Source organism: Felis catus, chromosome D3, assembly GCF_018350175.1.
Source record: "Felis catus isolate Fca126 chromosome D3, F.catus_Fca126_mat1.0, whole genome shotgun sequence".
Taxonomy (NCBI): domain Eukaryota; kingdom Metazoa; phylum Chordata; class Mammalia; order Carnivora; family Felidae; genus Felis; species Felis catus.
The window spans coordinates 47,757,124-47,785,058 of NC_058379.1; the positions used below are offsets into that span (position 1 = coordinate 47,757,124).

General features: G+C 39.2%; 1 protein-coding gene across 4 annotated transcripts in view; it reads right to left on the minus strand.

The window, feature by feature from the left end:
- The window catches only part of ZNF521 (zinc finger protein 521), a 278,827-nt gene that overhangs the window by 247,182 nt on the left and 3,710 nt on the right, over positions 1-27,935 (minus strand). For all 4 annotated transcript variants that reach the window (XM_023241840.2, XM_023241839.2, XM_023241838.2 and 1 more), the window contains one exon: positions 2,660-2,839. Coding sequence is in view for 3 of the 4 variants with exons in the window: in XM_023241839.2 (XP_023097607.1) it covers positions 2,660-2,839 (180 nt within the window). In the remaining variant the exon portion in view is untranslated. The remainder of the gene's footprint in view (positions 1-2,659; positions 2,840-27,935) is intronic.

Here is a 27,935-nt window from a genome sequence, read left to right on the forward strand (position 1 = left end):
AGGAGTGAGGCCTCCTTGAAAAAAAGGCTGATTGTGGACTGGCACATATGATAATGATATGAATAAGATAATGATATGAATAAGACTATGAAAAGCCTGGGGCATCTGTCTGCAGCAGAAACTTTGTCAAACCCTCAAATAATGATAAAGACACATGAAACCAACACAAAATCCAATTTGAAGGGATTCCCATTGGTTAAATCTCAGGCAATCCTAGCATCACAATAATGACAGTAATGAATTCTGGCCACCGAATAAAATAAAAATCCAAAAGCCCCTGGTGATATGAATTAACAAATGAGTGAATGAATAAGAAAGGACACTGTTGGAAGGCTAATTAATAACTACAAAAATTATAGAGTTAAAATGGATGTTTTATAAGGATGAGGATATTTATATGGTGCCAAAGCATCTCCCCACAAGTTATTTGTTGCTTACAAAGGGGAAATAGTAACATTACACTGGAGAAAGTTGGTGGACACCACCTTAAGTAAGTAGTCAATGTTAATATCATCAACATCAGGACAAACCAGCATCACACGCTTGCACACTTAATGCACTGAGAAGAGCACAACACCATTTGGGTGGTGTTCCTACCACAGAATTCTAGAACTTGAATTTAATCATAAGGAAACATCAGACAAACCCAAATACAGACAGGCATTCTGTAAAGTAGCTACTCTTCAAAAATGTCATGGTCAAGAAAGACAAAGAAAGGCTGAGAGATCATTCCAGGTGAAAGGAAACAAAAAAGACATGACAAATAAATGTTATGCATGATCCTGCATCCTAGATAAGAAAAAAGAGTTATAAAGGACATTATAGAAACAACTATTCAAATTTAAATATTCATCGTGGATTAAATAATAGTATTCCATGGTATTTAAATGTTAACCTTCCTGATTGTGATAAGTATGCTGTGTCCATGTTAGAGAATATTCATTCTAGGAAATACAGAAGTTATATTTAAAAGGATGTGATGTCACCAATTTTCTCTCAAGTGATTAAGTTAATGAAAGAGAAAGATAATGACAAAGCAAATGGGGTGGAATATCACTAATCACTGAATCAGTGAATCAGGTAAATAATGTATGGGCATTCTATGCATTATTTTTGCAATTTTTCATCAGTTTGGAACTGTAACAAAATAAAAGTTACCAAAAATCCTAAAAACCACAAAAAATTATGTGTATGACCAATGTTTATAAATGCGACATTGCTGCCCAAACTTAAGATACAATCAAGAGAACGGGGTTTTCTGAAAGAAAGAAGATTCTATGGCCTAAACGTATTCACTATAGTCCCTTCTTGAAAAACCACAGTGCACTTTAACAAAAAAGCCTATTTAATTGGATTTAGTCCAACATTTCCACAAAACTCTGTTCAGAAAACCTGGCTAAAATGGAACACCTTTTAAAATCTTACAAAAATATCAATATTGTATGGAAAACAGTTGGAGAATAGCTTGTTTAAGTAAATATGTTTCCTACCCATGGTTAATTGAAGAAAGATTTGTGCTGGGAAAGAGAGAGAGCGAGAGAGATTTACAAACACATACAGAGCCATAGAATGCCAGCTTCCAATAACAAGAGAAAAATGACATGAACCTAAAAAAGAAAATAATAATAATAACTGCCTACATTGTCCCACTGAGGCTGATACAGTCCATTCTTGTAGAACATGTTTTTTAAAGAGGGTAGAAATATGGCAAACTGAGTTTTAGTTGTATTCAACAATTAAATCGAACACGTCATGCTTCCCGTCACTAAATTGGATTTGTCCTATGAACTGCATAGCAGAATAGCATCCACACCTTAGTGGGAACATAATGTGGGCCAAGCACTGTCTAAGGCTCAGAGAGTATGGTGACGAAGAAGACACAGTTGCTGCCATCCATGAGTTCACAGTCTCAGGAGGAACAGGGAGATGTGAACACACGCATCAGAAACTGTGAAATGCAGGAATAGGCAAAGGCCTTTATGGGAACACAAAAAGGCACCCAACTCAGGCTGAGAGGCATCACGGAAAGTTCCCTTGAGGAAGCGATATTTAAATCAAAATAAGTTAATCCATGCTTAACTTCTTTGAAAACACATTCAAAGGGTTCTTTTTTTTTTTTTTTTTAACTTTATTTTAACCATCATGTTAGATTCTGGACCCGCATGACATCAGTATAGTTAGGAAAAAAAGAAAGAAAAATGTACCTGCTAGCTATTAAAATCTAGGTACAATTCAGGGGCACCTATGTGGCTCAGGCAGTTAAACATCCAACTTCGGCTCAGGTCATGATCTCACAGCTTGAGTTTGAGCCCCACGTCAGGCTCTGTGCTGACAGCTCAGAGCCTTGAGCCTGCTTCGAATTCCCTGTCTCCCTCTCTCTCTCTCTGCCCCTCCCCCACTCACACTCTTGTCTCTCTCTCTCTGTCTCAAAAATAAATAAACATTTAAAAAAATTCGAGGTACAATTCATAATCTAAGGACTATGACCTGAGTTTGCCACAAACCACCATCTTAGAATTCTTTCTAAAGCACTTCTAGACTTACCTACGTTTCAAATGTGGGAGTAAAACAATTGGAAGAGGGGGAAAAAAAAGGTACGAACTGAAACAATCAGAAATAGAATGGTATGCGTAGACAAGAAGTGATAAGTATTGTTTACCTGTCAACTGACATTGATTAATCTTGTGTTCTGTGATATCGCTCAGTGACTCAAACACCTGGAGGCAGCTGTCACAGCTGTGCACAGCTTCGTCTTCCAGCTCCTCTCCGTCTTCCGGCCTCTTCTTACAGTCTACTGCCTCTCCATCTTCAGTCTTGTCTTCAAGTTTACAGTTGGGGTCTGAAAGAAAATCGAGACCTTAAGTATAGGGGTTTAAAGACAGGTTCTTTCAAAGTAACGTTTAATCTTCTTGCTACCAAAAACAGAAGCACCGTTTTCCTAGAAGCTGTGAAAGGAGGGCTTCGTGGCAGATTTTATTCCAGAAGAACCCAAAGTGAGCCTTCCCTAAGCTGTGTCAGTTCATGGTGACTGAACTTTTTCCTTCCCTCCATCGCACAGGCCTTTTCTCATCTCTTCCTTCAAATAATTCATTATTCGTCCACCCTTAAGGCAAACTTTGCCATTTTTCATAGCCTTTTCGGGGTTTTTGCTTAAAAGATAGAGATAAAGCACTTTTAAAATTAAAGTCTCCAATGCAAAGGAAAAAACCACTGTGCTTAAGAATGAATTCCCTTTCTGCTAAATATACTGTTTCACGGGAAATTACCAGAATTAGCCAAAAGTCTAGAATAAGTAAGCTAATTACCATAAGCACGAAATTGACCTTTACTTACAAACTGGTCAAAACACACAGTTACCCCATTATTTGTTAGACAGCGATAGCACAATAAGCCCTTAGCACACAGCAAAACATTCTTACCAACACAGATTCAAGTGTAAATACATTGGCATGTCTCTCATTTTCAAACAAGCAATCACCAAAAAAAAAAGGGGGGGCAATATATACAAAGAGCAATTATAAATTATAATGAAGTCAATAACTTAAATTGGCATTATCAACGTCAAAAAGCTACATAGCGGGAAAACTAAAAACAGGTCCATTCCACCACCCCTCAGAATGATATATAAACAGCATGGGGGAATAAGAGTAAAGCACACGTAATATTTTTACTTAGAGCACAACAAATACTTTAAATACTTTTTGATTCTATGTGTTGTCCTTTGGCTCATTTTAGAGAAGTGCCCCCAACCCTTCTGGTGCCAGCCCTCCTCTTTATCAGAAAGCAAAGGTGGGGAAGGAAAGGAAAGAGAGAATATGCCTCTTTAGGGGAAATTGGGCAATATAATCTATGACATAATTTATGGGACATTAATTTCTAATAGCAAAAAGTCCTCTGAAGTCAGAAATAAATTATGTCTCAAAATATAGTCAATAAAATGGTTATAAAAGAGTTGTATCAAGATACCTAAGAAATATGTAACGTATTATCTGTAGTCAATTTTTTTTTTAATATGGGAGGATAAAAATTTGAAATGTTGAAGCCAAGAATTCACAGAATCAAAATTGGCCCCGGATTTCTTAGAAAAGTCAGTAAGTGCCACCACACCATCATCCTGCTGTCTGGAAATGCTCTTCGCTGCCTTGCATGTAACACGCTTCCATGATCCCCACTTCTACAATTCAGTATGGTCCCCTTCCTCCTGGCAGTTGTTCTAAAGCCTTTCTTCACATCGGCAATGAACTTAACTCTGTCACGACCCTTCAAATGATTCGCATGTGCCAAAATCAACTTCCATTGCGATGTATATAATAATCTCTTGGGTTCATGAGAAAAACAAAGTTCTCATCTCAAAGAACAAGTATTTTGTTTGTTTGTTTATTCGTTTTTAAAGAACGTAGTGTTTAACTGAATCGGTAATTTGGGTTGATTTGCCATCTGGAAAATTATTATCTCAATGCTCTACACAGTGCCCATTTCAATAGACTGGGGTTTTGAGTGCTCATTCCTGGGGGAGTAATCACAGGCTCTTTTTTGTCTGTCTTAGTGCTATGCCCAGCACAGCACTGTGTCCAGGTGAGTGCTTAGTAAATATTATTTAGTGATGATAAAGGGGGGGGGGGGGGAGTACATGAAAAAGTCCTTTACTGGTATTTTTTCTATAAACAGGAACAGATCAGGTACCGCCAAATTAAAAAGTACCTACATGCCTACATTTCCCCAAATTGACACTGTGATCCCTCCCATTTGACTTTACTGCCTTCAAATATTTCACCTAGAGCTACAGACAGAACAAACAGGCGGTGGTTCAAAGACCTCCAACCAAATAAAACTAAGTGGTAAAATACTGCCAAATTAGAGAGAAATTCAGGAAAATAAATAACTGCCCCAATTATGGCAAGCTGGTCCTCACAGCACCGAACACTTGTTGGAAGGCAGTAAGCACACACGCTGAATACTCTCCATTGTGTAGCCGCAGTTTCCAGTTTCTCATAAAACTGATAGCACTGAGGGAAATGTGGGTGCTAGGTCTGAATTTCAATATGATTATTTAAATGCCATGCATCGAGTTTGCAGGCCTGTTTGTTTTTTAAATAAGAAGACGCTCTGAATACTTTAAGTAGTACGCAGAGAAAAATGATAAAAACTCGCCTTCCTTATTATGCAAGAATATGGACACCTCACACAAATCCAGTATCAAAACTATCAAACAAATAGGAACGCATGCATGCATGATGCTTGAGCTCTTAAAAGCGAAAGACCGACGCCAGTCCACGCTTCTGACACTGCGGCTACTTATTAAAATCAGGGTCATTTTAAGACTAATAAAAAATGTTTTTGCTTCCACTTCTGCATTTACAGATAGAACCCTTCAGGGACTGAAGTCAGTCAAGCTTATTCACTTCTGCCGCAACTTTAGGATGCCTGCTCCAGCCAACTGGCGAATTTGTTTTTAGGTCACCACTTAAGAGGGACCCTCTGGGGGGGGTGGGTGCGATTATAGCCTATGATGCCTTGGCGTAATCAGTGCTACAATCTCAGTCTCTCTCTCTCTTTCTCTCTCTCTCTCTCTCTCTCTCTCTCTCTCTCTCTCTCTCTCTCTATCTCTCGGTCTCTCTGTGAGAATAGATGTTTTCCAGCCCTCACTTTCACGAAAGAATTATTTCTCGCCCATTCAAAAGATGTTTATTTGTGTTAGGGGGTTCCATTCCTAGTGTTAGTGGATGTCGGAAGATTCTGGAAAGCTTATGTTGTCAACCATTTCTTTCCCACAGGTGGCTACACTTCAATAATTGCACATGGCCTTAGTTATGTAGTTTTTATAAAGTCCTTTGAGATCCGATCATAAAAAATAATTGTATTACTCCGCGAGCCATTCAAATCTCTGCCTACAACCTAAGGGGTTATAAATACAAGGTCCATGCCCGTAAGTACTGCCCTGCTCCCAACACCACTTCAAGAAGGGCGATTGTTCTTTCAACCCAATTGTTGTGTTCCCAGCTCCCCCAAAGGGCAGGGTTTCTAAATATTCACAGACCTCCTGAGCTACAGCTACAAACCCCTCCTCATCGCAGCTCTCTGTCCTTTGACCTAAAGGATGCCACTCAAACACGTGACATCCACCACTCATGATCTCACCCGCACCTGCACTATTGGTGGGTTCATCCCTTCAGAAGGGTGCTATGAAGCGCGGGATTCATAATAACCTGGATAAAAGACTTAATTTTGGAACAAAGACACAACTATTATTACAGAAATAAATGGCGGCTCTCGGTTTCCAATTTTGCTAACTTCACTTATAAATGGAAATTTAAAAGAAGTATGTTTTCCCCCTTATTATGATCCCTGGCAGGTGGTGCTTTTCCCTCTCATCCTCCTCTTCATAAGGATTGTTACTGCCATAACTCGGTTTCATAAAATTTCAACTTTGGGGAAAATGAAAAATTGCACTGGCTTAAAAGTGTTGGAGGCAATAAACCCATGGACTTCAATTAATTTCAAGTGTGGGATCAGTTTAAGGCCAACCAGCAGAAATTCTATTCTGTCCATGTAAAAAGAGGTTTCACCACATTTACTTTTTATAACCTATATAAAAGTCAAGTAAAAGTAATGAATATCTAAAAGCCATCTCAGTGGACTGGCAAAGACTATCTGTATTCTTGAAACTCATCTTACATATTTCTCTCTGTGCAACAAGGATCCCATGCCTGATCAAAGCTAAAATGTCAAACCACTGAGAAAACAGCCCAATTTCCAACCCATTTCACTGCCTAGAAATGGACCTCCTTCCAAGCCACTTTTGCATGGAAAAGCACTGGCAAAAGAAAGAAAAACTAAGAGATCATGTGGTTATAATTATTACCAGGCAAGGAATATTTCTGCAGCTCAGTGGTAAAGTAAAACTCTGTCGCTCCCTGCTCCCACTAGTGTCCATCGCAAAACAACTGCCTCATTAAATCTCTGCAGTAAGATTAATATGCCGTAGCTGCACTACATTTATAACTTGGTACTCTATAAAAAGCACATTTAATGGTAAGAGCCAGAGCCTAGATACAAAGTATTACTATAAAAACTTCTGGCAGCCAGCACACATTGCAGGCCCTCTGTCCTTCTTGCACGAGATATAAATGAGGCTTTTCCTGGTTAATTCCAAGCACGAAGCTCTACCTTACAGACCCGAGTCAGTTTTTATGACAGCGGCAGAAACACAAAATTCTGGGGATGATGTAAATAGGAATGCAAGAAGATTACTTAACAACTAAGATTGGCAAGAGATGAATGAACCCAAAATACTCCACTTATACGCACACGCAAACTTAAAACACGACCATTTCCTAACGGTCTCTTCTCTGGTCATAGCCAGCTTTTCACCAAATTAAACAGCCATGGCATGAATTACTCAATCTTAAAGCAACCCACACAGTGCCAGGAAGTTCAAGAAATCAGCGACTAAAAAATGCATACTGCCTTAAAAAAATAAAAACAAAAAATAAAGCAATTCTTGGCTTCATTGTGATGATGTGACCTCCTGGACCTTAAATTACCTAAAGCTATTAAAAAATAATAAATGTTCAGGAAAAGTGGGCACAACACTATACTACCAGTGGACTGATAAAAATACAACACTTTTGTTACTTGAGAAAGATGCCTGAGTTTTCTTCCACGGAGTGTATCTAAAAATAAGAAGAGAATTATAACCTGGGGTCTTATTTTCAGAAACTCTATGATGAATAAGTAAACAAATAACTTATACAAATGCACCTCTCACTCAGATTCCCCCGAATCACTACAAATGATGAACCTCAGGTTGACAGCCATTGTGCCCAATAATCATTAATTGCCTAATGTTGTTTTTAAAGTTCACATGTGTACGTACAGCTAGCTTTAGGATTTACTGGCATAGTTAGAAGTCCTGTGCCTAAAAAGAAAATCAGGGGAGCCTGGGTGGCTCAGTAGGTTGAGCGTCTGACTTCGGCCCAGGTCATGATCTCACAGATCATGAGTTTGAGCCCCGCATTGGGCTCTTTGCTGACAACTCAGAGCCTGGAGCCTGCTTTGGATTCTGTGCCTCCCCCGCTCACACTCTGCACTCTGTCTCTCTCTCTCTCTCAAATAAATAAACATAAAAAAAGAAAAGAAAATCAAATTTTGTCTGTTTAAAGCAAACCATGTCCAAAATCACTCTTCCCTTACAAGTGTGTTCAAACTGCATTCCCAGATGTATCTTGATACTTTTTAAGAACACAGAAAAAGTTACCCTGCGGGCTACAAAGAGTTAAAAAGGGAGCAGAAAGCCTTCCTAGTTTTCAAAAACCAAAGGGCGGGATCATTATTTTGTGCTTTCTGGGCTCTAGCTATGCATTCTAACTTGAAATCCCATAAGATGAAAACAGATTTAGGAAAAATAAATCGCACACTGTTACAAAATGGCAAGCAGGCTCTAATGAAGGAACGCAGCATTACCAGACTGTGCAGCCGTCTGGCCCACACCCGCCTGCTGGTCGGATGCCTCATTTTTTTCTACTGTCAAGAAAAGGTAAACAAACAAAACAAAACAAAACAAAAACAAAAGCAACCCGGGCAGTGGCCAAGGAGGAGCATCCGAAAGGAGTCCTCGGCTTGGCAGGACGATGCCGGCCATTGCCGTCACCTGGCTGGCACCAACAGGTCCGAAGAGCTCATGTGGTTAAGGATAAAAGTGGGCTCTTTTTATGTTTTCTGCAGTGTTTATTTTTAACCACTCTATTCCCTGAAAGTTATTAAATTGTTTTACAGGAAAAAGAAAAAAAAAACCTTTTCATGTACGTGTTCTCTCCTTTGTCTATAAAATATTTTTCGACAGAAAGAAAGATCTCTATATTAAACAAAATCATGCTGTTGAATTTAGAACTTCCGCGGTGTTGCAGGATTGTTATACAGGTCTATTGCGGTCCTTGAAGACCAAAGAGAAATATCACAGATGCACTATTATCGAGGAGAACATGCCAAACGTGAATTTATTACCACTCTTCTATCTACAGTGAAACTCTTTGCAGGAGGATGCTAAGGGGGAGAAAATAAATTAGCCTTGGGAGAGGTTAAATACAACAACATCAGAACCATACACTTTGGAACCAAATAAAAAGTTTCTCCCTTTCCGATCAGAATCCTACCCCGAGTTAGTTCTTCTACCTAGTCCCCCTTTACCCTTAACATGAAATTTAGAAGAAAGGCATTTCAGCACTCCAACTTTCATACAAAGAGCATTTATGAATGCACTACTGCCTTAAAAGCACTTAAACTTTCAGATTGAATTACAATGGCCTCCCAGTCACACTTCAGCAAACAGATGTTTACTGAGCACCTATGCTCAGTAGGGCGTTTGGCTAAGGCCCTGGAGATGCAAAGCCTAAGGACCTGGTCCTTGTCCCCAGGAGCCTGCAATCGCTGCAGGGGTTCCCGACTGGCAGGTCAAAAGTGGGTGCAGTCAGGGGCTGGAGGATACTCATCCATTCGGCCTTCGCAGTGGCCAGGTACAGCTTGGGATAATGGGAAACCGTGGGCCTGTTGCCCTTCCACTCACCCAAGTGTGCCATTCAAAACCTATCGTTTTTTTGCATATGCCATAATATTAGAAGGGCTGGCAAGCACTACTGCGGGGGTGGGGGGAATAGATGAGTAAATCAATGAGTGCAGAAGGCCGGATAAGTACTCAGATGGAGAAGCCCACAGACCAGCGGCATTTAAATCCCACAGGGCAGAGCAGGAAAGTTTTACCTAAAGAAGAGCAGCTTGGGCTAAGTTTTAAAGGATGGGGTAGCCCTGAGGACAAGTAGAAAATGGCTCTTCAAACAGAGGAAACATATGTAAAGGCTCGCAGATGTATCAAACAACAAGATGCCTTCCAAGAAGTGCAAGTTCTTCTGTGCCGTCCAAATGACAGGCACTGGACAGAGTGGGGAAAAGGGGAGCCTTGGCAGAGAGGAGGCTGGAAACACAGCTAGATCATGAAGGAACTACTGTGAGCTAAATGTTCACATGCTAACCTCAGCACCACGGGAAGTCACCAGAGGACTGTAAGGAGAGTCACAGATCTCGTTTACACTTTAGAAAGATGCTCCATTACTAATGGAGAGGGTGGGTTGTTAGGGTACCAGACCTGGAAGCTGGGAGACTATTCTGGAGGCTATGACATCAGGGAGGAAAGGAGAGAAGAGAGTAAAACATTCAATGGCAGAAAAAAGGGCACAGGAGCCACTCCAGAAACAGGACTTAGCACTGAGTGTTGGCATAAGAAAGTAGGGAGCCGTCTAATAACTGTCAGGCACTGGCTGTGGTAGAGTCGTTCCTAGAGATGAACTTGCTGCCTTGGTTTTAAAACGGGTGTATTAATCAAGGTTAATGACTTACTTTTTTCACTATGTTCACACCCAGAGTTTGCCTTTTATCCATAATCCCACCGAAGCCAAAACTGGAGACAGATCGGCCAGAAATACCACAATCACACTCTTTAATCCAGTGCAAGACATTTGCAAGGGCCCCCGTGACTCTTCTGGGGACTTAGGTCTTGGGTGAGATTCTTTTTATTTAGTCCTATCTCAAACATACACAAAGCCAAGGGAAAATAAATCCAAAATCTGACTAAAAACGAAAACAGCTATTGCGTCTCACATCTCTTCCTTCAGAAAATATTGCAAAATGTTTCTTTGGACAACTACGATAATAAATGAAACGCACGTGAACCTAGGAGTTAAGACGTTTGGATGTTTGGGAGAGGGTCTAGTTATTTCCTCTTTAAACGTAACAAATAAACTGCAGCTATAGCAGCCCGGCCAGGAAGACGTGCTCCACCCCCACCCCCCCACCCCCGCAGCAAAAGAAAATCTGGGGCAAAAAGCCTTTGTATTCCAGACATCATACCTTCTGATACTTCTACTAACTAACTGTTCTTACTACTTCAGCTATTTTAGATGACACCCAGCCAATTCTAACAGTACTTCTGAATTCGACACTTAAAGTTAACTATCTCAACAATTACTGAAACAGCTTAGGGAGAAAGTCTTTGGTTTTGAATAAGAAACCTTATCCTGCTGTAATACAGAAGTTTTCATCTTCACACGTTGAGAAGACAAAGTCCAATGTCATTCACAAAAATCAATCCAAATTACCACTCAATTCTCTTGATTAATGACTTTGCCTTTTTTTTTTTTTTTCTAATTTGGGAAATTCCTCTTCTAAATTTTAAACAATGTATTTGAAACTCGGACACCTGGATTTCTCTCAAGGTTGTAAATTAAACACAAAATTTGGGGGCTTTAATATCCTGTTAAATGGACTCATATCACCCAGGAACACGAAAACTTTGTTGTTGTGTTGTTTCCCCTTTAGCAGTTCCTACTGGTTATCAAACAAACAGGGATCCAACTGTAACTACAATAAAGCGGAAAATGATTTGAAACCAAATTTTTAAAAGGTTTTTTTTTTTTAATTTTCTTTCTTAGCTGGCACACAGAGGAAGGCCCACATTTCTAAGAAGTGATCCCATTCAGGAAGATAAGAAAGTGTTTTCTAAATAACTGCTTTGGTACCATGATGGCTCAGCAAGAGGAAAAAGGAGAGAGAAAAATCTTACCAAATAGGTACATGTTTGTCTAATGAAAGATCAGAGCACAAAGTGGAGCTGTGATTTATGACTTATGAGCTATTACAAAATACAAGAAAATTTATGTATAATTGGAAAAAAAGAAAATCATTCTGTTCTCCTCTAGTTGGGCTAATAAATTTCAAAATACATGCAACCCTAAATGTCTAAGGTTCCTTCAGCTTGATAAACAAAACAAGACAAGCCACACAACCCAAAATAAACTATAAAAATAGATCATTATTGAGTTAGTACCATTTCTGCAACCCTTGCCTTAATGAGTTTGAAACAAAGGAAATACAACAGCATCATTTTTAACTTTTTAACTGCACTTTTCACTTCCTAGAACACAATTCCTTAAGTTTCCATGAGTTCATTTAATGTTTTTCTTTAGTTTTAACTCAATCTCTCCAAAAACCAGATTTTAAAAATGTACTTTTTTTTTCCCACAGGATGACAACCTTACCAAATGTGCATTCAATCTGCATGTATCTGCAGACAACTAATAAAGACACCAGGGCCATTAGCATAATCAATACACAATTTACAGAGCTACCCAGATAGAACAGAAAGTGAACGTGTATGCCATTATCTTAGTAACTATAAATTAATAGTCGTTTCTGGAAATATGTTCTCACTCATATTGTTTCAATCCTGGCCTGTCAAGATAATGTGAGCATATAGTAAATATTTTTATAGTATTTATGTTATATATAAATATATTTTAAGTGATGATATATTATCAGATAATCTCCAAATATGCATAAAGTAAAATCAACAAAATCAATCACACATCAAAGAGAATGGCTGATAAACAAAACCCATATTTAATCATTTTGCTTTTTCACCATGTGATTTAATACACAGATATACATATACATGTGTATACCTATAAAATTCAGAAACGTAACTTTCAGTAAATACATGTGGCAAAGGAGCATGCCTGTTCTCAGATGGTGAGCTAGAAGGGTCAGATCTCATCCTTTTTTTTTTTTTTTTTTAAGTTTATTTTCAGAGAGACAGAGATGGTGTGAGTAAGGGAGGGGCAGAGAGAGACAGGGAGAAAGAGAGTCCCAAGCAGGCTCCGCACTGTCAGCCCTGAGCCCGAAGTGGGGCTTTGAACTCATGAACCGTGAGATCATGACCTGGACCGAAATTAAGAGTTGGACGCTTAACGGACTGAGCCACCCAGGTGTCCTTCATCCTATTTTCTTAAAAGAATAAGGAATCTAATCTAATCAATCCTATGGCTGCCTCTTTTATTATTTTTTTAAAGCCAATCCTTTTGAAACTTCACATTTAGACAACACTACAAAAAAACAAAAAACAAAAAAACAAAAAACCACCACGTGCCATCTCAGGAATGGTGATGTGTCATGCCCAACTCCTTCCACAGATGACATCAACGCATCGATGTCCCACCAGTCCTTGGGGCAACCCATCCCCAAAGGTGTGTCCATCCCTTCACAACAACAAAGGAGATTTGTATGAAAAAGTAGCCCATTTCCAAAAAAATAGACATTGCTTCAGGATGGTAACCTGCCAGTTGGAAATAGGAATTTGCTTCTCCACACGGTGTATTTAAAACAGCTAAGGGACATTACCAGGAGGTTATTCAACCCTAAGTCAGATCCACTGCTATAATTTTGCAGGTCCAACCATCACTCACGTTCTTCCTATAACTCAGACCGGTGGGCCCCACCCTACAAAATCTCCTGACCTTTGAGCGAGAGTATCCACTGGAAGGCCTTTGAAAGCCTACTCGGTTTCTCTAAGGAGATATTTCTGCTGAGATGTCACCAGCAATGCAAAAACACTCCAGGATCCCTCCCTCCAGCACCCCAGCACCACCTCCCCCAAAATACCTCCCAGATCAGCTTTCTGAGGCATGCGATGCTTTTATCAGAAGCCAAAGCCTTTAATCACACAATTAGGGATTTGTCAGGTTTCCACTGCTTTTAATTCTCTTTCAGGTATAACTGGCTAATACATTTTTTTTCTTGTACAAGTAACTTTCTCTGGGGAGGTGTAATAGGAGAGGGAGCTGAGATCTAAATGCTTAAAGGAAGAGGGAACAGCAGAGGAGAAATATGGTGGCCAGAGGATTATTTCCACCTCTTGATCTGGCTTAAGATTGGTCTCGGCTTCTTCCGTTTGAAAACTATGAGCTTTTTACAGTCTTTTTAAGACTGTCCATTTCAAGTCCAGAAGTCTACATTCTTTTTCTACTTCAGCCATGCCAGCTTGATAAGTCACAGTTTCCTCACCTATAAAATGGGAATAATAATGACTGACATAAGATTTACTTCAGATCAAATGAAATAGATACACGGCGTCTTCTGAAACATTAAATATGTTCCCAAAGGCAAAGTATTTGCCATAAATAGTGAACTCACATCCATTACCTGCCCTCTTTTATTGTAGAGAGTGGTTACTGAACGTTTAATATAAATATTCACACAATTTCTCTCAGGCTGTCTCCAAAGGGGAAATATTTTCTGCTTTACATAAAGAGGCAAGATGGCCACAGAACTGTGTCTCACCTCAGGACTCTGCAGGAGAGGGAAACACAGAGAGGATAAAATGTGCGTGCTTCCTCAGTGGCCTGAGCCTCCTCCATAATAAAAAGCTGCTACCTGCTTCCTGAAGTAGGAACTACCCTTCCTGAAGTAGGAACTTGCTAACAGCCAGAGATACATGTTAGGCATCTTACATTCATTATCTAATACAATAATCATGTAAAGTAGATTCTTGCCATGTCATTGATAAGAAAAATGAGGCTTACAGAGAGGTTCAACAGCATGCAGGATTAAACACAGGTCCCATCGGGCACTGGGTCCCCCAAGTCAACTCACTGGGATACGTTGGTTGTACATCCAGGACCTTGAAAGCTAAAACTACAATAAGGAAGGTGTCTCTCTGAGAGCAATGAGCCCCAGGTTTGGGTGTTTGTAAGAATCTGAACGGGGCAGGGACAGCCACTTTTCCTTCCAAAGTCTAGAATGTATTCAGCCGTGAAAGGTAGTTCCTAGAACTAGAAATCAAGGGCCTGAGAGACTCTCCTCCCTATTCCATCACGACGTCCTGGCGTGACCTGCGATGGGGCACTGAAGTTCTCAGGTCTCGGGGCAACTGGTAGACGGATGCTCTATGCCCTTGACCCCTCAGAACACTCTGCACCTTGCCTGGCTTCTGACCTCTTCCCTGAGTCTCTCGGCTCAAACTATCACTCTACCCCAAAACACCCTTCCTGAAGTGTCTTCTAGAATATCTATTTTAAATGATCTTGAAGTGGAATTTCTTTTGTCACTCACTGTCATTTAAGGATATTCCACTCATTAAAAGCTGCCTCGGACAATCCTCTTGGCTCTCTCCACTCCGATTTTCATTACTATTTCTTTCACTTCATTTAGCATTAAGGTTGAAGGGAAAAAGTATAAATGGCTATTTGAAAGTCATCTGATTGGATATATTAAGGTTTTAGACTTTGTCCGAACAAAGACAACTTTATGACAGTTATAATTTAGTTACAATAAAAAGAGACGGAAGGGTCTATATGGAGGATCGGCAGACAGGTGAGTGTGCAGGTCAACCAGCGGCCGATGGCTGGGTTTCTCGAGCCTGAAGGGACTCCCAGAGCCCAGCAATCCAGGAGCAGGGACCGGATGACTTCGTGGACTAAACAAAGTAGAACTTGTGGCTGAAGGAGCAAGGGGAGGCGAGGGAAATGGAAATAAAGCAAAATGAACCATTAGGATTTACTGCAGGACAGAACGGAGAAGACGTAAAGAGGAAAGAAATTCCAGACAATCGGCCCCCAAATGAGGTTTCATATAAGATGAAAGCAGTGGCTGGACACAGCCAGACACTGCCTGGTACTGAACACCCAAGCAGCAGCTGTATTCCTGTATTCTCCTTCCATCTTCACACTCTGTACTCACAAATGCTTCTAGACAACACAGAATTCCACTCTGAGGCCTCGAAGAAAATGCGTCTACGTAAATTTACTGATGAGTATGGTGATGTAGAAAATCATCCCCTTGTTCGGCTAATTCCTTTGTAAACCCAAGCCCAGATTTACCTTTTTAATTTAAGGATTATTCATAAATCTACTATGATTAAACCTTCATAATGATATGTGAATTATTTGTCTCTAGTTCCTCTCCCAAGAACAATTAGCCTACCTTTGCAAATTAGCATTGGCCCTCTTGCAAAGAACCTCAAAGACACAGACCTGACTTACCAAAAAGATGGCAGAGGCTCTAAAATTAATTAGCTCCACTTTATGTTTCCATTATCTTTTAATTGGAATTTCTACAAGAATTTTTCTTGCAGAACTCTATGTTGGAAAAGCATAACGGAGGTTGGAACCAGGCGCTAATTTGGCCAGTGTGAAAGGGCTTAGCCATGACCCACTAAACCTCACGAAGATGTCTGCAAGGAACCCACCCAAGACAGGCCTCTGAAAAACCTGTGTGCAGCCACACAGATACGTAGAAATCGCTACTCCTGAACCACAGCAAAGAAGAAATTTCTAGAATGGAGAAGAGCTGTATACCATGGGATGCACTTCCTCGTAAGACAGAAAACCTTTGAGGGTAGGAGTAAAAACCATTGACTAGGTACTTGTCATCTGCCAGATACTGTTCTAAGCGCTTACACGAATTAACTCTTAATTCTCACAAAAACTCGTTGAATTAGGTACCATTATTACCCTTAGAGATACAGAAACTATAGTTCAAAGTGATATAATCAGGGCGCCTGGGTGGCTCAGTCGGCCACCAGGTCGACCAACTCTTGATTTCAGCTCAGGTCATGATCTCACGGTTTGAAAACATCAGGGCTCTGCACTGACAGATTGGCTCTGCTTGGGATTTTCTCTTCCTCTCTGTCTGCCTTTTCCCCCCACTCTCAAGCATGCATGCCTCCTCTCTCTCTCTCTCTCTCTCTCTCTCTCTCTCTCTCAAAATTAATAAATGAACATTTTTAAAAAAGTGATACAATCACTCGCCCAAGGTCAACCAGATGAGAATTTCAACCCAGGGTGTCTGGCTTAACAGCCATGCTCTTAACCACCCTACTATACTGACTCACTTACTAAGCACTACTGTATTTACTTAGTAAGCACTACTGTATTTACTTACTGTATTTACTTAGTGTTTGCTAAGCACTACTGTATTTCTAGAAATATGGTTAGGTGCTGGAGACACAGGGGTGGAAGGGGACAGACAAGGCCTGAAGCCCGTGTACTGGGAAAGACAAAACTCAAAGAATGATCAGAAAAGAAAAAAAGAAAATAAACTTTCTATGTCAGACACAAGGTCTATTAGTTACAAGGGAAGGCACTGACAAAACTGAAAATAAACAATTTTAAACTTCTGTATGACAAAAGAAAAAATTACCACCCACAAAGTCAAAAGAGTAATGGGGAAATATTTGCAACACGTAAGTCAGACAAAGGACTAATCTTCTTATTAATATGAGCTGCTCTTTCAAATCAAAAGATGAAAGAGCCAAAGAAATAAAAAGGCAATTCGCAGAAAAATAAATACAAATGATGTATAAACATAGGGAAAGATGCTCATAATTATAGAAATGCTAATTAAAATGTCAATGACATACCAGTTTGCTTGTTTCACAAGTCACATTAGTAAAGATAAAGTATTCAAACACAGATACTCTCTAACCCTGCTGCTAAAAGCAGTGTGAATTGGTATTAACTCTGTGGAGCGCACACTGGCAATATCTATCGAGACATTAAATGCATGTTCCCTTTATCCCACAATCCCATTTTTAGGAATTTATCCCACATAAACAATCACACATGTCAGCAAGAATGTGTATATACTCACTGAAGCAACATTTGTAAATAGTAAATCGAACAAACAAGTAAGTAAATGAATAGAAACAACTTAATGACAGCAGTAAGGGAAGGGTGAAATGACAGAACACCATGCAGTGGACAGTACAGAGTTGTTAGAAAAAAAAAAAAAAAGACAGACCCTGAGTGTTGGTATGGAGGGGCTTCTTGGAAATATACTTAGGGAGGGCAGCAGAGAGAGCTCTCACTTTTGTTGGGGGGAAAAGAAAACTGCCAAGATACTCACATGTAAATGTTGCCACCTAAGAATGGTCCAGTTTGCTGCCTGAGGTCATTACCACCAGAATTTTTATCCTCTCTAAATAACCATGGGACAGATATTTAAACTACAGTTGGAGGAGGGAACACATTATCAGCCTGCCCAGGGTATCGATGCACTCACTCAGACTTGGCCTGGAGAATTATGTGGACGGTGGCAAAGGCTTCAAACATTCTCCCACAGACTCTTTTGGGGGGACTTTGTGAATAATACTATTATGAACAGAAACAACGGAAAATGCCTTAAAAATCTGAGTTGAAAAGTGAAGAGGGGCATCTGGGTGGCTCAGTCGGTTGAGCGTCTGACTCTTGATTTTGATTCGGGTCATGATCTCAGGGTTCCTGAGTTCGAGCCCCTCATCGGGCTCTGTGCTGACAGCTCAGAGCCTGGAGCCAGCTTCAGATTCTGTGTCTCCCTCTCTCTCTGCCCCTCCCCTGCTGGCATGCACTGTCTGTCTGTCTGTCTCTCTCTCTCTCTCTCATATAAATAAACATTAAAAACTTTTTTAAATAAAAAATTTAAAAAGTGAAGAAAAGTTTTGATAGGTAGATAACTTTTTTATAATCGTCTAGCTTCTCTGTGTACATTTTCAATTATAATATATCATACAGAATAGACAAATACAGAATCAGACTGTTGATGTATTGTCATAGTCTAATATTTACTGATCTCCTCGATGTGGAAACTGCTAAGAATTTGCAAAAATCATAAACAGAAACATATTACACAGTTTGAATATACTTTCCTAAAGATCTATGAGGCAAAATGGAGGAGAGTTATTAAATTGTCTTATGATACCAAAATGAGTGATTTTATCCAGTATTTAGATAATGTTGTAAGAATGAAAGGAAATCCAGCGGTTTGCAAGAATAACTAGATCTAATGATGAATACCTCAATGGATGTTGTTAGGGTAGTTTACTTAAGAGTGGAAAAACCAGGCCCGTGTACAAAGGATGGGCTGAACTTATACACAAGTAAGCCAAGTGCAAATAATATACAAGAGATCCCGCCTGTATGAACTGGAAGTATATTACTGCTGCAAAACTAAGTACAGGTTGGAGTTAAACAACAATAAGGAAACAAAGAATCATATCAGTAAGTCTTCATAGACTGTTAGCTTCATGAAACTCATAAGCAACTGTATCTGACTTGCTCCTTACTGTATCCTTAGCACCTGATGCGTAACTGATGTTCAACTAGAAATTCCGGTAGAATGCATGACCATGTTCAATAGTTTTCATGCAAAAACATACTAAACTTCAGACTTGATTGGAAAGGGCTTCTCCTATGGTCCTTTCCTGACCTCACGGATATCTGTGATATGTTCTCATAACACCTAGTACTTTCCTTTCACATGACTGTAAATGATTAGTATCTATTTAATTGTCCATTTAATGTGTTTCTACTGTTTGCCTGTAACTCCTTCATAGCATCCCCAGCTCCTAGCACTCCTAGACTGGTAAAAGATGAATGTGAAGTAAATGTTTGTTGATTAAACAAATGACTGAATATTTGTTTGTATACTTGTGGATTTGTTTGTTTACCATCTAGTTTTAGGCTATGGGGATTCAAAGAAAAGAAACAGAGCCCTGCTCTCAAAGGGCTCATCAACAAACCAGAAAACCAACTTAGTGCTATAGTTTCTATGGAATGCAACACAGAGGGGGAATAATAAAGAGAAGAGTCATTTTAAGTCAGGTGGGTCGGGAAAAGCCTCACAGAAGATGACCGAGGAGTCTTAAGAAATGAAAACAATATTCAAGCCTGTATTACTGTATAAAACTGACTTGCGAACTCACAATCTAAGTCTACGGGAGGTTCAATGTGAGGCTGTGAAAGTCATTAAAGATTGGGCCATTCTGCTCTATGAAAATGGTACCAGCATCTGGGCAAATGGATGCACACGAATTGAAGATGATTAGCCAACACAAGTCAAACTAAATTAAAATGCTGTCCTTAAAGCAACACACTTTGACCTTGGCTCACACATTTGTACTGCTGTAGGTTCATACCCATCCCACTGCAAACATCCAGGCAGGCACAGTTGGTCACACACTCACACAGACACATGATTTCTAGTCCAAAGCAGCTGCTGCTGCTAGAGTTGCTCCCAGGGAGACATGACAAACCCCTAGCGAGTTGAATTGGTCAGTGTCCCCAGGCTCTCATCTAGAAGCGACAAATTGCTCTATGAAAATACCAAAACTTGGATGGAGTCATCCTCATAAAAGCCCTGAGGATGGTTCAGTATGTGATACATGTGTTCTTCTCTATCAGCTCCCTAAATAGAGGATCTGAACAAGAAATCATAGTGGAAAGCAAGACCATCTAACCTCTGTTTGGCTTTGTTCCATCAGCTACAACTCAATCAAGTTCACAACTTGAAAAGCATGCCTGCCCCATTAATGTGAATTATTGATCAACTTGCAAGAATTACAATTTCTCAATATGAGAATTCTATGATGTTAGAGATAGAAGGGAACTCAGACGTCGCCAACACCTTCCTTTGGCAAGAAACATAGTGATTTTGGCTCCTCGGAAGGTACTGGACACCAAGTATACAAGTCAGGCACCGAGCTGAGCACCTGGCTGTCCCTCTCCTGGCCGAGGGACACAGAGGCAAAGAGAGAGGTAGGAAGCCATGGTGAGGGTCCCCGGGAGTCACTGGCCCAGCTCACTGAGACTGGGGTTTAAATATGCAAATCAGCAAGTATAAAAAACAGTTACGTTTAACAGGAGCTATAAAACGGTGTTATTATCTTGTAATGGTTTTATTTTGAAGATTAAAAATTTGGCATAATGATGCAATACTTATGTAAATGACCTATATGATTGTGGAGAAGGCAAAAGGGATTTCATGTTGATCATCTTTTTCTTCGGCCAGTTACACTCCACCATCACCATTCATTCGGCACTCACATCTTTGAACATGAGGACCATCAAGACACCCAATACCATTATCTCTAAATTGTCTTATGCTTAAGATCTATGATTCTGTAAAAGTTTATTTCAAAGCACTTCCCTGTATCCCAGGGGACAAATAGTCAAACCTGCAGTATGGACTTTTCAATACCAACTTGTTTCATTCCTTAGTGTTCTATTCCTGAATATTTAATGGAATGAGTTCCTCGTGACTTGTTTCACCTCAATTTTATATGGCAGGGGTTCCTAACTGAAGTTTGGTGTTGTTGTCTTTGGGGTTTTTGTTGTTGTTGTTGTTGCTGTTGTTTTAATATCAGCCTCATACAGATTATCTAAGAGCCTTCAATTATCTTAAAGGATGATATATATATATATCAATTTTTTAAGTTAACTTTAATATCACACAATTAACTTTCTAGATCTTTTAGGAGGAGTAAAAGATATTGCTAAGTCAATGACCTAATATAGGAAATATTCTATGGATTCTGTTTAGTGGTTTCAGTTCAAGTGGGCATACTTGCCTTTTAAATATAAGAGGAAACACTGCTCACTATTCTTAAAAGTTACAGCTCACCAATTTTTGGTGCCAAAAATGCTTTTGAAACCCATTCTATCTAACTTTTTTAACTGACTTAACTTGCTGAGAAAGAGAGTGTATCATATACATGCACCCCTTTCTCTTCACTTGGCTTTGCTTCCTTCCCTAAATTAAAAAGCAATGGAAGATATTTAAATTTTCACCCAGTTTTCTAGACCATAAATTTCATAAGAGCAAGGCTTATGCCTGCTTGGTTCACAACCTAATTCTCAGAACTTAGCACAAGGCCAGCAACAAAATAAGCACTGGAAAAAAACAAAACAAAACCCTTGTTAAATGATGAAATGAGCCCCCTCATTTTACAGAGAGGAAATCCGAATCCTAGAGAACAGAGGTTAAGTGGCTTTGCCAAAAAAGTGCAGACGGCACATCAGAGCTCACCCCCTTGCCCTTTCTGCTGGGCAACTGTCTCCCCACTGGCACAAATATCAAGTCACAATACTTAGGACCATAACTAATTGTTTCTCTTTCGATTCTCCACTCTTTCCAGGAATGAATATGCATCCTCTTGAGCCCACAGTTTTGTTTTTTACCCCTTGCCTCTGCAAACAGTCCATCTAACTTTTCATACTGCACACTGACAGCCCCAAACCACCCTACATCATACACACAGCAACTTCAGACTCCATACATCGGCCCACGAACAAAACATTCCAATGAGCTCAGGACAGCACCACCTCCCAGCCAATAGTTCTGTTTTGGCTTCATTGCCACTTAGTGGAGTGATGTTTGTGGATACCTAATTACCTTTCTTCAGTGGATAAAAATAAGAAAAGACAAAAGGGTGATACTAGTAAGAGAAAGCGTATGTCTTATAAACCCAAAACAACTGACGCAAGCCAAATCATTCGGAATGCTAAGGGCAGTCACTATTTAGTCTTATTCACGCACTTACTGGACCTAACCTGGTTTTACTGTGAAGGAAAACAGTGACATTAAAGAACACGGATGAACTGTTACAAGTTGTTCTAGAAGTCAATATACAGTTTTAAACATCATAATATATGTTAGGTGCCTGGTCACAGCACTCCCTATAGCATGGTGATTCATCATTCACCTCATGGACTCCTTGCTTCACCTGTCTTCACAAACGTATTCTGTATGAATATATGGGACTATCTGTACTCAAGAATGAGAGCCACATATCTCTTTCGTTCCCACCAGCTAAATAAGTTTCCATCTGGATTTATCTCTCACAGTACACTGGTGGGGTAAGAAATTTTGGAAAAAGCTAATCATGAGAAAGAAAGGAGAAGAAGGGAATACAAAAAGTGAACTAATGACACTCCGTGGTGAAGTGATTTTAATTTCTAAAAGGAAATTATATGCCTTACAGTGGTACCGATTTCTATTAGGCAAAATCCAATTCAATCCAGTTTTTCCCTTAAAAAGCGACCAACTCATATGGACTGCTAAGCAAAATGTATATTAAGTAGAACATTAGAGTCTATTTGTACACGTGTCCGTACCACTTAATACTGACTTGTCACCTGAGGAGCTGAAACCTTTTGTTTTCACACATGTAACAAAAAAATTTCTTGTAACCAAAACACCAAAATGCGATTTCAACAAACTTCAACACGATGAAAATAAATATTCTCAATGTCAATCACTTGACCACATTGAGCTTGAGAACTATGCTCATAAACGAATAGTATACGTTTTCCAAGCCAAATCATCTTCCCTTGAAAACAACACACTTAAAATGCTCAATGCATTCTCAACACATACATTCATGCAAACGACAGGCTTACATAGAGTTTTCCTTTCAGGATTTCAAAAATCACTTACTATCCTGCAAAACGAAAATATGCGGTGTGCCGCAATAATAATTTTTAAGTGTCTCTGCATTCATCTTTTTGTTTTAATCTTCTAAGAAGTGGGAGTTTCTAGACAGTCATATTTGAATCAGGATTTTTTTCACGAGCGAATTGTAAACCTCTACAATCAGACATCTAGCGTGGAAGTGCCAAGTGTAGTGTGCGTTGCCATAATAGTGATACCCCCAAGATCCGCCCAGTGCTTGTGGCTGTGGGAGGGTCCCCAGGCAGCTGGGTGACTGCTGCTTGATCATTATCCCTGCTAAAACTGAAGCTACTGAAGTTTTAAAAGAATCGTATCTTACTGAATTTCTTTCATCTCTAATAATTACTAAACTGGCATAATTACTTCTACTAGAGGTGGAACGTGATGCATGCTAAAAGCCCAAGCTGCCTAAAATTAAAGTTTAAAAAAAAAAAAAAAAAGGCCACGATTCTACTTAGTTTTCAAAGATTTATCTTGTGTCAGGCTTTTATGCCAAGAGTTGCATAATTATTTAAACCATTTAAAAGCTTTCCTTACACTATTTGATTAATACTATAACAGAGCTATTTAAATTTACTAATGTTAACTTTAATGTTTAAGTTTTAATTGCAGTATAATAACATTGTTGCGGAACGTGTTTTAAATCAGACAAGGACACTTTCGCTGCAACAACAACAACAACAAAAAGGGATGCTGTCCCAGAGAGTGTACCTTGTAATCCCCAAGCAAAAAACAGGAACATATTTCAGATTTAATTGAAATGGGATTAGAAAGTTGCACACATCCCCTCCACAGAACTAACTTTAACCTCTGACAGCACGACAGGGGTCAATGGAGAAAATAAAATTAAATACATCTGGGAAAATACTTAGCCAGAGGTTTGATTTGGAATACCAACGTTAGTATCAAAACTTCATTCAACTCAAAAGCATTCTTTAACGTATTACCTAATGACAACATTTACATTTTTAACAATCCATAAGGCGGTTACAATACGATGCGAGAGCTCCAAGCCTTAAAATTATTCTCTCTCTTAAAAATAACTAAAAACTCAACATGGTGTCTATTAAATCTAGCCATAAAGAATGTATTCTATGGCAACAGAATTAATGACATTAAAACCAGCAATGTGAATTTTGTCAGACGAATTAATAAAGCACAGTAATAGGAAAAACAGACCTTTCATAAAAATTCGTAATTGATCTTGGTAGAATTGCTCTTTCCTACTATCAAAACCTCTTTCTCCTCATTGCATGGCTTTACATCAAAATGAAAACTCAAGCAAGTATACTTAATATTACATTTCAACTTATGTCAACAAGTATTTCACTGGAATTCGCCAGACTAGTCAATTCTCACAGACCTTCTTTAAAAAGAAAAGGAAGGGAGCGAAAATGTTCCTATATGATGAAAAGAAATCTCCTACAGATATGCTACCAGACTTGCGATGACCCAAAAAAAGCTAGTAAAAAGAAGTATAATTACTGGCAGCAAAAAGTTGAAAAATTCTGTCATCACTATTAGATGTCACCGCTGTCAATAACTACAATGGATTTTAAGGGATATGGGAATACTCTGGCAAAACAAAAAAGAAAGCATTATTAACAGCTTGCTTTAGAAAAAGCTGCTAATCTCAAATCCCGTTGTAATTTCATTTTTACATGTATGCTTTTATGTTCAATATCCTATTTTTTGCCCTTTTTTGGCTGGCTAAAGAAAAGCCAACAATCCACTCATGCATCAAACAGATGTTTTTGTTTTTAAGGCCAAGTGGAATCTTATGAATTTTTGTGCCCTCCCTCTAAGAAGATGCTGCCAGAACTGCTGAAATCGTGAAATCCGGCGTTTTGGAAAAGACTCACTGGACCGTCAGTTCTGGAACTTTGACTAGCACTCGTGGGATTCTTGCCAACTGTAATTGCTGTTTTTGTTTATGTCGGATTGTCTACTGATTGGACTGTAATCAATTTAATGACTTCAACATCTAGTCAGTATAATTTAGAGGTGGTGGAGGGAAGAAACAGTCACTGCTTGATAGATGAACAGAACAAGTGAACTGTCTGAAGGGGTATGGATGTCAAACACTGAGCTGCAGTGTTTCCAATAATCAGGCTTTTTAGCCTCCAAATCCAAAAGTAAAAGCATACATGGCTGTGTGTCGCACGGTTAGCAGAGCATTTTGCCCTCACGGTCACGAGAAAGAATACACAGATAGAGATATATAGGTGCCTTCTTAATATTTTTTAAGACCCACCTTAGGTTAACATCTAGTTATTTAAAAAAAAGGCATGCCTAACTTATCTAATAATAATTTTGAGGGAAAAGCCATAGCGCAAGTTTTAATTAAAAGCAAACTATTACACTGCCTTAATGCAAATGTCTTTTCACATAAAATTCAGGGCTTTTTTCTTACTATGGCATCATTTCCAAAACCAAAACTGAATCTCTAGTGGTAAGGTTATTTTTTTTTAAGAACTGAAACATATGTAGTAGAAGAGGACCATGCTTTTTTTGATATATATAAATTTTACCTGTCTACCTAATAAGAAAATCTATTTTGTCTTTGAAAAAAGGGGGGAAATGTGTTTAAATAAGAGAGTTGAACATTTCTATTCAGTTTAGGGGCTAGTCCAAGTTCCCTGAGATGGTTGTTTTAACACCTACAATTTTGAGAGCCTTTCCACTAGAGAATACAGCCTAATAGATAGGTTTTCTGACTTTCAAAAGGTTATGGGACTTAAAATCCATTGACTTTTCATTCAAACTCAATAGTTTACATTTCTTCTTTAGATTGAGAGCTACATTTTTGCCACTTCATTATATTTCTAATAAATTACTTCTTTAAAAAAAAGCGTTATAAGTACAAAAGAAGGTAAATGGGAAAAAGGAAAAAGGTCAATCATTAAGTGTGATAACTTCAAAATGTGCCAAGTAACAAAGGGTTAGCTACTGTGACGGCCAAGTTAAACAAGGCACTTTGGGGGCTCTCTTTCTCCCTGGTTCCCACCATGTCTCTCTCGAGGCCCCTGGTACGGGTTTATGAACACCTGAGGGTCCAGATATCCTAATTGTGTCTTGTGTTTAACTTGGCCATTTAAATGTCTAAGTGCTCCCCTCTCTCCTTCCAGCTTTATAACTTGGCTCTTACTGAATATATCACACCTTCAGGCAGTGGACCACTTTTTCCTTCTTACAGTGCTTTCTGGAGTAAATCTCTCTCTCTCTCTCTCTCTCTCTCTCTCTCTCTCTCTCTCACTCACTCACACACACACATGCACACGCACACACCCTCTGTTTTTATCAGGTAAAATGGCCGAGAAACTTCCATTAGAGAAGCACCACAAGAAATAGAATAAAGAGCCAGCAAGAAAAATAGAAATAGGTCACAATTGACCAATTTGAGGCAACTGATTTGCTGCCTCGAAAAACAAGCTGGCAGCAGAACTGCTTCCAGTCAGGTGATCGACTCAAAGACCAGGTCTACTCTTAGGAATTGAGATAAATACCCAAATAATGTAAATGGGATAGAAAGGGCGGCTCGTTTCATTGTCTGACCACCCCTGCCTCGAACTACTGGCTGCAACTCTCTGTTTCATTAGACAGAAAGGATTATTCTGCAGATTTCGTAGCATAAGGACAGCATAAGTTTCACGACTTTATGGGCTGAGAGACTTTTGATGCCAGGGCTTTGAGAGGTAGAGGGGTAAAAGAGTTTCACGTTCCAAAATATGTTTCACAGTTTTCGCAAATAGAAAAAAATGAATCTTTTTTGGTATTTAACAGTCTCGGTGCACGTGAGACCGAGCAGGGCTCCACTGCACCCAGAACCTGGCACCCACTCTCAGGGGGTGGGTTATTAGGACAATTACAATGAAGTTTGATACAAACAAAAAATCCTATGTAATCTTTAAGTAAATATAATTCTTCATTCAAAATACTAAGTTTATGACAATACACAAAATAAATTCAACCACTAATACAATTTCCTGGCAGACCTTATTTTAAAGCATTTGGTTGAAAACAAAAACTCTAAACTTAACTGTCATATTGTTTTAATGTTTTTACCTGCCTTATGTAAACTACTCCCCTGAGATAGAAGTTGCAAATTATGATATCAGAAGTGACAGCCATATCAGAAATATCTTTTAAACCTTGTTTGTTAAAGAAATAGTACGGATGTAGGAGACAAGTTGGAAACTGAATGCACAACTTCATGTTTTATTGAGAAGAGCACATTGCATTTTCATGGTTTCCAAAGCCGCCTTCAAGTTGGTATAAAGTAATCTGCAAGGTTTTGAAACACTGTCACTCATCTAGTAGAATGAAAATTTTTATTTTAGTTGCCACACTACTAATCAGTGCCTCATAAAAGAAGAAACTCAAATCAAGTCTGCCTTTCTATGCCTGCTGATAGCATAGTGTTGCTTCTTGCTTATTATTATGGTGTGCCAGAATATTTGTCATGATAACACCTCCCTGGCTTCTCTATGATCCAAGGGTGACCTTCCAAACAATATAATGTACAGAATCCACATACTCAGATGACTCCTAAAACACATTTTTAAAAAAATGGAGACCCTTCCAGCAAGACATGGGTAAATGAAAATAGTGAAGAAAGGGCTAGATTATTTAACAAGAGCCACCTAGAATGCCACTCTACTTCTCCAAAACCGCTAATATCACAATTACTCATCTGACATAGCTCATCTAAATATGTATTTTCCCAGGTAAATGCACACCCTGAAGAAAAACAAGTCGGATGTTTAGTAAGGACTGTACTATTTTTATTCCTGTCTTCAGCTTCCCACCCCCAAAGCTCAGCCAGCCCACCTGAGGCCATTCCCTGC